Source organism: Canis lupus, chromosome X, assembly GCF_003254725.2.
Source record: "Canis lupus dingo isolate Sandy chromosome X, ASM325472v2, whole genome shotgun sequence".
NCBI lineage: Eukaryota > Metazoa > Chordata > Mammalia > Carnivora > Canidae > Canis > Canis lupus.
In genome coordinates this window covers 99,350,447-99,362,401 of record NC_064281.1, presented here as the reverse complement: position 1 = coordinate 99,362,401, position 11,955 = coordinate 99,350,447, and the positions used below count along the sequence as shown (strand labels likewise).

Sequence of the window (11,955 nt, the reverse complement as noted above, 5' to 3'; positions counted from 1 at the left end):
GTTCTCTCTTTACATCTCAGGTTGGATTCATAGGTGTTCAGGATGTTTTGAAAGTTACCTAGTTAAATTTGGGGGACCAGGTGAATCATGGACTCCTACTCTTCCACCATCTTCCACCCATTCCCTCACTTCTCTTCCCTCTGTAACCATCAGTTTGTTCTTTATAATTTAGTTTATAATTGAGTTTGTATCTTTATCTCTCTTTTATTTTCCTTTGCTTGTTGTTTTGTTTCCAAAATTCCGCAATGAATGAAATAAAATGGTATTTGTCTTTCTTTGACTTATTTTACTTAGTATTTTACACTCTATCTCCATTCATGTTGTTGCAAATGGCAAGATGTCATTATTTTTTATGGCTGAATAATATCTCTCTAACATCTATCTATCATCTACCATCTCTTTTTATCAACCCCTCAATAGGTGGTCACCACCAGAGCTACTTCCATAATTTTGCTATTGTAAAAAATTCTGCAATAAAAATAGATGTATATGTATCCTTTGAAATAATGTTTTCGTATTCTTTAGGTAAATACCCCAATGTGTGAATGCTCATCATAGGGTAGTTCTATTTAAATTTTTGAGGAACTTCCATATTGTCTTCCACAGTGGCTATATCAGTTTGCATTCGCAACTATAGTACAAGAGGATTCCTTTTTTTTAAAAAATAATCTTCCCAACACCCATTGTTTCTTATGTTGTTGATTTGAGCCATTCTAACAGATGTGAGTCCTTTTGCCGTTGAATATAATTTCCTGGTTTATTGAAGATTAATTGACCATACAGTTGTGTGTTTATTTCTGGGTTTCAGTGAGTTCCATTGATCTATGTGTCTATTTTTATGCCAGTACCATATTGTTTTGATTACTATACCTTTGTAAGATAACTTGAAGTCCAGAATTGTGATTTCCCCAGCTTTGCTTGTTTTGCTTTAGCTATTTGGGTTCTTTTGCCATTCCATACAAAATTTAGAATTTTTTATCCTAGTTCTGTGAAAAATGTTGTTTGTATTTTGATAGAGATTATATTAAATGAGTAGTTTGATTTGGGTAGTAAAACATTTTAACAATTTGTTAAAATTGTTTAAACAATTTTGTTTTTCTAATTTGTTTTTCTAATCCTTGACATAAGAAGTCTCCTTTTTTGTGTGTCAATTTCTTTCATCACTATTTTATAATTTTCAGGATACAGGTCATTCACATCTTTGGTTAAGTTTATTCCTAGGTATTTTATTGTTGTTTTGGTGCAATTATAAATGGGATTAATTCCTTAATTTCTTTCTGCTGCTTCATTATTGGTGTATAGAACATTTATAGGACATGACATATATAGGAATCTATGCTTCTATGTAGGTTTCTATGTAGGTTTAACATTTTTACTGTTGCATACAATATATTACTGACTTTTTTTTTTTTAGTTAAAACTCCTTAATAGGAATGATCTCAGACAAGCAGAAACAGCTTTGATTTGGAGGATTAGAGCAACATACAATTGGGCAGGACTCCACAGGGCCGGTCAGATGGGAAGGTCTGCACCTCTTCTAGAGACTCTGCATTAAAAGATGGCTGATGGACATTCTGCCCTTTGTCAGGGCATATGCCACCTCCAAAAACTGTCAGCTTTCCACACAGGCTAGGAGAGATCTTATTTACATTTAAAAATAGCTTTCTTCTTCACTGTAGTAGAAATGCCCAAAGACCAGTCACTAAAATCCCTCCCTAGCACAGGTGTAGAACGGCTTTATTGATCTCTGGGTTTGTCCAGTCATTCCGAATGTCATCCAGGTGGTTGTCGAAATCCACAAGTGTTTCGTAGGACCGGCTGTCCAAGAGTGACGCTGAGATCCTCTGGGCCTCTGGCCAGTCTTCACAGTAATTATAGTGTGGGTCCCTGCACCGCCATCTGTTTTCATGGGGTTCGTACACATGGATTGTAGGCACCACGCAGTCCATCGTAAACTTAGTGTTGTCTACCATGATGAGAGCAGTATCGCTGAAGCCCTCGGTGATTCTGGAGGCCACCTTTTCTGCGACCCGGTTCAGACTGGCATCCTTGACTCGTTCATTAGCTTGATAATAACCAGCAATCACATAGCTATTATCTTTGCACCATGAATCAATCAGCGTGAGGGCCACCTCCCCGGGACTCCGTGCTGCCTCCGGCTCAGGGCAGGGAGCAGAGAATTAAAGAGGGCCCGGCCGCCGACTCTGGGTAGCCTGGAGCCTCAGGGGCAGGCCCCAGGCTGGGAATCTTCGTACCCCTCAGCCTCTTCCTCTGACCGTCTCTCCCTCTGCAGGATGGGGAGACAGAGGCCTGAGGCCAGGAGGGACCCTGCCATCCCCTACATGTGTCCCTGTCTCCCCAGTCCCATTTTTTATATTAAAAAAAAAATAAAATGAGCTACTTTTTTTTTTTTTTTTTTTTTTTTTTTAGTGGGAAACTGTCAGTGCTTTTTAATAAGTGTGGTGAGGAGAGTTCAAATCAGAGCATAACAGAACTGGCTTAAGGGTTAGTGCAGTTTGCAGTTAGTATATCATCTAGCAGTATTATTCAATGAGGGAAGTTACAGTTGGAAAACATGACATTTTAATTCCCCGTGAGTAAACTGATCAGGAACTGTAAAATCATCACTGGAAGAACACGGACACAGTCAAGCATAACAAACCTACGGAAGGAGAATTATCTCCAAATTTAGGAAGTACATTTATTTACCTGCCTACCCGCCTCTTCAAGCCTATGCTTAGCACACGTGCAAAAATAAAACACAACTGCCACCATTATTACTATCATTTTCTTTTGCCCTTAGGTGAGAAACACCGGACAGCTACATGCTGAGCCACGGCTAACAAAACTAAACCTTTCACTTTCTTTAATAGTAAAATTACCATTACTGAATCATTGTCATAAAAAATGCATTCAAGTACATTACCACTTATTTTAAATACACACGAATTTTGAAAGAATCAACTTGGAAAAGCTGTATAAGTTTTTTTTTTCTTTTTTAAAAATCCCTGATTACATTTCTATTGGTTCACTGTGGTAGACTGAAACATTGTATTTTTAGAGACTAGCTACCACTTAATTTCTTTAAAAAACAAAACAAGGGATCCCTGGGTGGCGCAGCGGTTTGGCGCCTGCCTTTGGCCCAGGGCGCGATCCTGGAGACCCCGGATCGAATCCCACGTCGGGCTCCCGGTGCATGGAGCCTGCTTCTCCCTCTGCCTATGTCTCTGCCTCTCTCTCTCTCTCTCTCTCTCTATGTGACTATCATAAATAAATAAAATTAAAAAAAAATTAAAAAAAAAAAAAAAAAAAAAACAAAACAAACACAACAAACCTGTGTAATGTAGAACAGCGGTGAAGCAAGAACATATAGGGCATTTCTTTACATTTATTTTGTATCCTGTGACTTTACTGAATTCATATATTAGTTCCAGCAGTTTATGGAATCCTTAGGGTTTTCTATATAGTATCAGGTCATCTACAAATAATGAATGTTTTATTTCTTCCTTACCAATTTGGAGGTCTTTTACTTCTTTGTTGCCTAATTGCTGTGGATAGGACTTCCACTACTGTGTTGAATAGACGTGGTGAGAGTGGACATCCATGTCTTGTTTCTGACCTTAGGGGGGAAGATCTCAGTCTTTCTCCTTTGAGGATGATGTTAGCTGTGGGTTTATCATATACAATCTTTATTATGTTGAGATATATTCCTTCGAAACTTACTTTGTTGGAAAGATGTTGTATTTTGTCAAATGCTTTTTCTGTATCTATTGGAATGGTCGCATGTTTCTTAATCTTTCCATTGTTGTGATATATCACATTGATTGAATTGCAAATATTAAACCACACCTGCAACCCAAGATAAAATCCCACTGGACCATGGTGAATGATTTTTTAATGTATTGTTGAATTCAGTTTGCTAGTATTGTATTGAGAATTTCTATATCTATGTTTGTCAGGGATATTGACCTGTAGTCCTCTTATTTAGTGGTGTCTTTATACAGTTTTGGTATCAGGGTAATTCTGGCCTCATAGAATTAATTTGGAAGTTTTAGTTCCATTTCTATTTTTTTGGAATAGTTTGAAAAGAATAGGCATTCAGTCTTCTTCAAATGCTTGGTAGACTTCACCTATGAAGTCATCTGGTCCTAGAATTTTGTTAAGAGTTTTCTAAGTACTAATTCAATTTATTTGCTTGTTATTGATCTGTTCAAATTTTGTAATTGTTCCTTTTTCTGGTTTGCTAGTTTATATGTTTATCAGAATTTATCTGTTTCTCCTACGTTTATAATTTGTTGGTACATAGTTTTCATGATATTCTCTTATAAGTGTATTTCTGTGGTTTTGATTGTTATTTGTCCTCTCTTATTTTTTATTTTATTTATTTGAGTCCTTACTCTTTTTCTTAATAAGTCTGGCTAGAGGATTATCACTTCTATTGATTTTTTTTTCAAAAAAACAGCTCCTGGTTTCATTGATATGTTGTATTGTTTTTGTTTTTGTGTTAGTTTCTGTATCATTTAATTCTAATCTATTCTTTATTATTTCACTTCTTTTGGTTTTATGTTTTGCTTATTGTTCTTTTTCTAGATCCTTTATGTGTAAGGTTAGGTTATTAATTTGAGATTTTTCTTGCTTTTTTAGATAAGCCTGTATTGCTGTAAACTTCCATCTTAGAACCACTTTTGATGCATCCTAAAGTATTTGGACCACTGTGTTTTCATTTTTGTGTATCTATGTACTTTTACATCTCTTATTTCTAAGTTGACTCATTCATTGTTTAGTTGCATGTTACTTAACCTCTATGTAATTGTGGTCTTTCTTGATCATTTCTTGTGCTCAACTTCTAGTTTGATAGTATTGTCAGAAAATATGCCAGCCTTAACTATAGAGAGAAAATTGATGGTTACCATAAGGAAGATGGGTGGGGGAATGGGTAAATAGTTAATGGGAATTAAGGAGAGTACTTGCTGTGATGAGCACCAGGTGTTATAATAGAAGTGTAACAATATATCGTACATTTGAAACTAGTGTTACATTTTATGTTAAGTAACTGGAATTTAAATAAAAACTTAAAAAAACTGTGCATAGTATGACTTTGATCTTGAATTTCTTCAATTTGGTTTTGTGGCCTAATATGTGATCTCTTCTTAAAAAAAGTTTGATCTCTTCTACAGAATGTTCTGTGTGCACTTGAAAGGAGTGTATATTTTGCTGTTCTAGGATGAAGTGTTCTCAAAATATCTGTTAAATACATCTGTTCCAGTGTGTCATTCATTGCCATTGTTTCCTTATTTATTTTCTGTTTAGATGATCTGTCCATTGATATAAATAGGGTGTTAATTGTCCTATGTTATTGTATTATCATCTATTAGGGGTTTTGTTGTTGTTGTTGTTGTTGTTAATATCATTTTGTGTTTGGGTGCTCCTGTGTTGGGTACATAAATACTTACCATTGTTAGCATATATTTTTGATAGATTACCACAATTATTATTGCATGGTATTCCTCCCTTACTCTTGTCATATTCTTTGTTTTAAAGTCTACTTAGTCTGTTATAGGTATTGCTACTATGGCTTTTTTTTAAATCCATTTACATCAAAAGTGTTTTTTAATCTCGTTTTAAGCCTAAAATTAGTCTTCTGATCTTATTTTTTATCCATTCTGTCACCTATATCTTTTGCTTGCAGTATTTAGTCCACTTGCATTCAAAGTAATTATTGAGAGATATATATTTATTGCCATTTTATTATTTGTTTTGTGATTGTTTCTGAAGATTTTCTGATTCTTTCTTTCTTTCATGGTTTGCTGATTTTCTTTAATTATTTCTTTCTCTTCATTCTTTGCATATTTATTAATAGTTTTGGGTATATATTTACCATTAGGTTTGTATATAATCTTCCCTGCATATAGCAGTCTATATTAAATTGATGCTTGTTTAAGTTTGAAACTATTCTTTACTCCTGTCCTTCCCATGTTTTAAGTATTTGTTGTCATATTTTACATCCCCTTATTTTATGAGATCTTTGACCATTTTTAATAGAAATATTCATTTTAACTTATTTTGTGTTTCCTACCATCATGCTATTACTTTTGGTCTCTGCTTTCCACTCAAAGAGAGCCCTTTAATATTTCTGTCAAGGATGGCTCAGTGGTCCAGAATTTATTTAGTTTTTGTTTGTTTGGGAAATGTTTTATCGCTACTATTTTGAATCATAGCCTTACTGAATAAAGTATTCTTGGCTGCAGATGTTTCCCATTCAGGGATTTGAAAAGATTATGACACTCCTTTTTGGCTTGGAAAGTTTCTGCTGAAAAATTGCCTGGTAGCTTTATGGGTTTTCTCTTGTAAGTTACTGTCTTCTTTTGTCTTGTTGTAATTAAATTGTTTTCTTTTTTTAATTATTTTATTTATTTATTCATGAGAGACACATAGAGAGAGGCAGAGATATAGGCAGAGGGAGAAGCAGGCTCCTTGCAGGGAGCCCAATATGAGACTTGATCTCAGACCCCAGGATCATGCCCTGAGCCAAGGCAGATGCTCAACTACTGAGCCACTCAGAAGTCCCTAAAATGTTTTCTTTATCACTATATTTGCAAATTTAATTAAAATATGTTGTGGTGTACATCTGCTTTTATTGATTTTGATGGAGGTTCTCTATGCCTCCTGGATCTGGATATATTTTCCTTCCCTAGATTAAGGGAGATTTCAGCTATTATTTCTTCAAATAAATGTTCTGCCTCCTTTTCTCTTCTGGTGATCCTATAATAGAAATGTTATTACATTTGATGATATCATTGAGTTCCTTAGGTCTATTATCATTTTGTGTAATTCTTTTTTTTCTCTTTTGTCCAGTTTGATGACTTTCCATTATTGTGTCTTCTAGGTCAGTAATTCATTCTCTGCTTCCTCACACTTGCTGCTCATTCCATCAAGTAAGTTTCTCATTTTGTTGATTAAGCCCATTATCCCTGATATGTTATTCCTTATCTCTGTGTCAAGAATCTCACTCATGTCTTCACTCTTTTCTCAAGTCCAGTTAGTATCCTTATGCTCATTGCCTTAAATACTCCATCAGGCATGGTACTTATATTTGTATTGCTTAGATCTTCAACCATTGCCATGTCCTTTTCTTTCATTTGAGACAAATGTTTCTGTCTTTTCACTTTATCTAAGTCTCTGTGCCTGTTTCTCTGTGTTAGGAGAGTTAGATACATCTCGAGGGTAGGTGGCCTTAAGAGTTCCTATAGTGCCCTGCTGTGTAGTGTCCTTGTTCTCCAGGGCCTGGCACTTCTAGGAATGTCTCCAATGTGTGCTATGTGTTCTCTACTGTTTTATCCTGGTCATTTTATCCCACAGGCCAGTAAAATGCATAGGCTTTCTTTGCCTACTGGGGGCAGTGTTTGGTTCCTGGCCTGAATGTGGTGGGTTTTAATTAGTTGTGCTATTGTCTGTTTTTGGAATGACACCTGTTGGCACTGGCACTGGAACTGAGGATTCACCAAATGTCTGGGTCAGGACACATGGTGTGAACAGGTGTTTGGGCTGGTCTTCTGAGGAAGAGGGCCTGCCTTGCTGGGAATGAGACAAGTGTGATCATGAATGGAAGTTCTGGCAGAGTGTGGGGGTTTTGGCTTGATGTAAGCAAGTTAGGTAGCCAAGTAGGCACAGTGCTTGTTCCCACAAGTGTTCCTATTCTGAAACTGAGGTTTGGGGGAGAGAAATGGCACCTGCCAATTCTATTCCTCAAGGGGTTTTCCATGTATGCTGTCTCTCTGGAAAATGCTCCCAGATGAGCAAATAACCTCTCAACTATGTGCCCCAGGCGCTCTACAGACTTCTGTTTCCACCCTGGATGTCTGGGGGGCTGTTTCCCTGCCTTCTCTCCAAAAGCAACACAATGTCTTACAGGCTTTATTCTAGCCAAGTTTACTGACCTTTAAAACTCCAGGCTTTCAGCCCTGTTTATTGTAACAAATCATGAAATTCTTCCCTCATGCTTTCCAAGCCAACTGCTATGAGGATTAATTTTCCCCATGTGCTTCCCTGTATGCCAGTCTGTTGTCCTTCTCTGCGACTGTGACTCCCTATCCCCCCAACAGCAGCCATGATCTATTTCTCTCTCAAACTGTGTCCTCATACTTCCTACATTTTTTAATGTTGTCTCTCCTGTACCTTTAGTTGTGTATTTTTCTCTGCCAGTCTTCAGGACGATTTCCGGGGGTACTTAGGATGATTTGCTAGTTATCTAGTTGTCTTCATGGGAAGCAGCAAGCCTCAGATCCTCCTACCCCATTGTCATTTTCCAACTTTTTCCTGAGATTTTATCATGTTCTTTCCATTTGGAACATATTCTTCTGTTTCTTCAGTTTGTTTGCTTCTTTGTGTTGGTTTCTATACTGTAGATGAAACAACCACTGCTTTCAGTCTTGAAGGAGTAGTTTTGTATAGAAAATGAAACTTTCTATTCAGCCCTCCCTTTGCTCTTGTTTATTTCTCAGACCCCTTTCCTTGCCCAAACAATATATTATATTTTTGGTAGCTCTCAATAGTTGAGGATATGTCAAGATCTTTCAGTGTTCCAAAGAGGAGAATTTCAGCGCCTAAATTCAGGCTGATAAGAAGCCAGGACCTCAGATAACAGCTTTTAAAACTATGCAAATATATACAATCCTGAGGGACTGCAAGCATAAGCCCCACTGGTCACCAGAGCCAGGCAATGTGGTGGCATTCCCTGCATGTCATTCAGAAAAATTTGAGCTCCATAGGATACATAAGCTCCTTTATGGGAAATACTGGTGAACTGAAGCAAGGCAGAGGAAGAGCACCATGATAGAAGAGCACCAAGCACAGCTTACATTTCTTGAGAGCAGCTCCACAGGCCACTAAACGTGTGCCAAACCTAAAGTCTTCCTCTCAGTCAATTTCTCCAGAACAAAGTGGCCTACCTTACAGAAAGACTGAGGGACAGTGGAGTGTGTCTCAGCCCACTATTTGTTTTGTGTTCTGGCAGTGGTAGCATTCCATGGGCCTTCCCTCTGATTATCATGGCCCTATGAGACCCAGGGATGCAAGATCTTCTGACCACCAGAGTCAGGTGACCAAGGAGTGTCCACTACAAACATTGGGCACCACACATATAAAGCTCGCTCTAAGAGACAGTAGTTCTCTGGAGCATGGCAGAGGGTGATCACAAGGCACCCGACCTCAAGGTCTCTGCTCCTGGAGGTGTGTTTAATTAGAAGACTGCCCCTCAGACAGTCAAAATAATACACTAATATTCTAATATTATATAGAATAGTATATTCTATATATTATATAGAATAGTAATATTCTAATACTAATAATATACTAATATCCTTTACAGAAAGAGGAAGTTCCAGGGTCTATTGTCTCTTGTTATGCTCTGGGGGTGGTATCTGTTTAAGAACTCTTTCCCTGTTAGTTACAGTCTTATGGAGCCCATAAGCATAAACCCCGTGGCCATCAGGCAGTGCAATGTAGAGGTGTTTCCTGGTGGTAGTCACAAAAATCAGGGCACTAGACAAGGGTATGAACTCTTTACTGGGTGGTAGTGAATTTAACAGCCTCATGAGACCAAAAACGCAAGTTACCCTAGTCTTCATAGCCAGGTGATCAAGCAACATTCTCTAGGTAACAGCCACAAAGATTGGGTCACTGGATGAGTGTAAATGTTCCCTTCTGGGAGGTAGTGGTGCTCTAGAGCATGACAAAGTGAGAGTACAAAGATAGCACCTATTAGTCTTCATCCTTAGAGAATGTTCTGGCAGACTCCTAAATATGTGCATTAAATTAAATGTTTGCCCCTCAAACCTATGTTTTAATATAAGCAAGTGACTCCTTCACCTACTGTCTGGTCATGATTGGCTGCCTCTGAGCTGAGCACTGGGTAGATGGGTCTGAGCATACTTAAGACTCACTTAAGAGGCATTTCTCAAACTGCTACCATTTTGTAGGTCTTAGGATGTGAGTCCTGTTAATTTTTAAATATTTTGGGGGCTTGTCTCTCAAGTGTATGTCTTAAAGGTAGGGGCACCTGATATGGGGTTTGAACACTTACTCTTCAGTAGAAGCTATGAGTTTTGATTCTCCACCAGTCCCCAGTTGTGAGTTATCAGACCTGGGTTGAGGCTTATGGCAAGACTGTGTCCCAGCCTCACCTACCCATTTTGATGTGGTTTTCTTCTCATATGCTTAATGTGTAGTCATCACTTAGATAGCCTTTGGGTTTTTATAGGGGGAATTATCCTATATAAAGCTGTAGACTCAGTGTGAGTCTACATAGGAGTATACATCTCCTCCATGAGAGGAGATGAGTTTAGAATCTCCCTGTCACTATTTTAGCCAGAATCCTCAGCTATTTTCAGAGAGGTTTTCCTTAGTATATAAAATCTCAATAAATCCCCTCCAAATTCTTAGAGCTAATAAAAAGTTTAGCAAGCTTTCAGGATACACAAACAATAAACAAAAATCAGCTGTATTTCTAACACATGAAATAAACAATCTCAAATAAAATTAGAAAAAAATGGTTACAATAGCTTCAGAGGAATAAAATAGGACTGTTCTTAACAAAAAAGTTTAAAACCCATTTCTCAAAAAAAAAAAAAAAACCCATTTCTCAAAAACCATAAAACATTGTTGAAAAAAATTAAAGAAACCAAATAAATGGAAAGATATCCCATGCTTATATACCAGCAGATTTAATACTGTTAACATGGCAATACCCCCAAATTTATCTATGGATTCAATATAATTCACATAAAAATCCCAGTTAGACTTTTTGCAGAAATTGACAAATTTGTCATTTAATTAATATGGAAATTCAAGGGGCCAAAACTAGAAAAAAATCATGAAAAATAAGAACAACATTGAAAGATTCACATTTCCCAATTTCAAAACTTAACTACAAAACAATACTAACCAAGACAGTGTAGTTCTCAGATTCTTTCATAGGATATGGATAGATATATAGATACATGGAATGGAAATGAGAGTCCAGAAATAAAACCATGTACCTATGGCCAATTATTATAGTTTGTTTTCAATCACTTTACTGATAGATGATTGACATACAAAAAGTCATACATATTTAATGTATGCTACTTGACGAGTTTGAGAATTCATGAAGTTATCACCATCAGGGTCATAGATATATCTCTTATCTCCTAAAGTTTCCTCCTGTTCCATTACTATTATTATTATTACTATTATTATTATCTGTGTATGAGTCTGTGTGTTAAGAAAATTTAACATAAGATCTACCCAAAGAAAATTTAAGTATACGATGCAGTATTGTTAGCTCTAGGCACTATATTATATAATAGATCACAAGACTTGACACTTTGAATAAGCAAATGTGACCAATTTATTTTTCAAAAGAATGCCAAGGCTACTCAATTGGGAAAAGAATTTCATAACATTTTGTAAAATCTATTACAAATGGTGATGAGACAACTCTATATTTACCTGTAAAAGAACACAGATGAAAGTCTACTTCACCTCATATAAAATAATTAATTCAAAATTAATCAAAGGCATAAATGTAAGGGCTAAAAATATAAATTCTTAGAAGGAAACATGCTCTGCATGATCTTGGATTACGCAATGAATCTTTAAATATGATACTAGATCATTAACAACAAAGTAAAAACAATAAATAAATTGGACTTACCAATTAAAGCACTCCTTGCTGCAAGGAACATCATCAAGAATGTGAAATGGGTATATTTCCACAAAATAAACAAAAATTTTGCAAATCACATGTGTGATAATGGACTTATATTTAAATTATATAAAAGATATTCAGAAGACTGTAATAAAAATATTAATAACTCAACTACAAAATAAGCAAAGGACATGAATAGACATTTCTCCAAAGGAGCAATACAAATGTCCGATAAGTGTTAAAAAATGTTCAGCATCATTAGTCAGCAA

The 11,955-nt window shown here is 36.4% G+C and overlaps 1 protein-coding gene across 1 annotated transcript; it reads right to left on the bottom strand.

Annotated features, from left to right (window-relative positions):
• Window positions 1-1,490: 1,490 nt before the first annotated feature.
• Window positions 1,491-11,208, bottom strand: LOC112649077 (ER membrane protein complex subunit 8-like). Its single transcript, XM_035712329.2, has 2 exons — window positions 11,125-11,208; window positions 1,491-2,159 (listed from the first exon to the last, which is right to left on the bottom strand). Exons 1-2 carry the CDS (start codon window positions 11,206-11,208, stop codon window positions 1,716-1,718), a joined length of 528 nt encoding a protein of 175 aa, XP_035568222.1. The 3' UTR covers window positions 1,491-1,715.
• Between the last annotated feature and the right edge of the window lie 747 nt (window positions 11,209-11,955).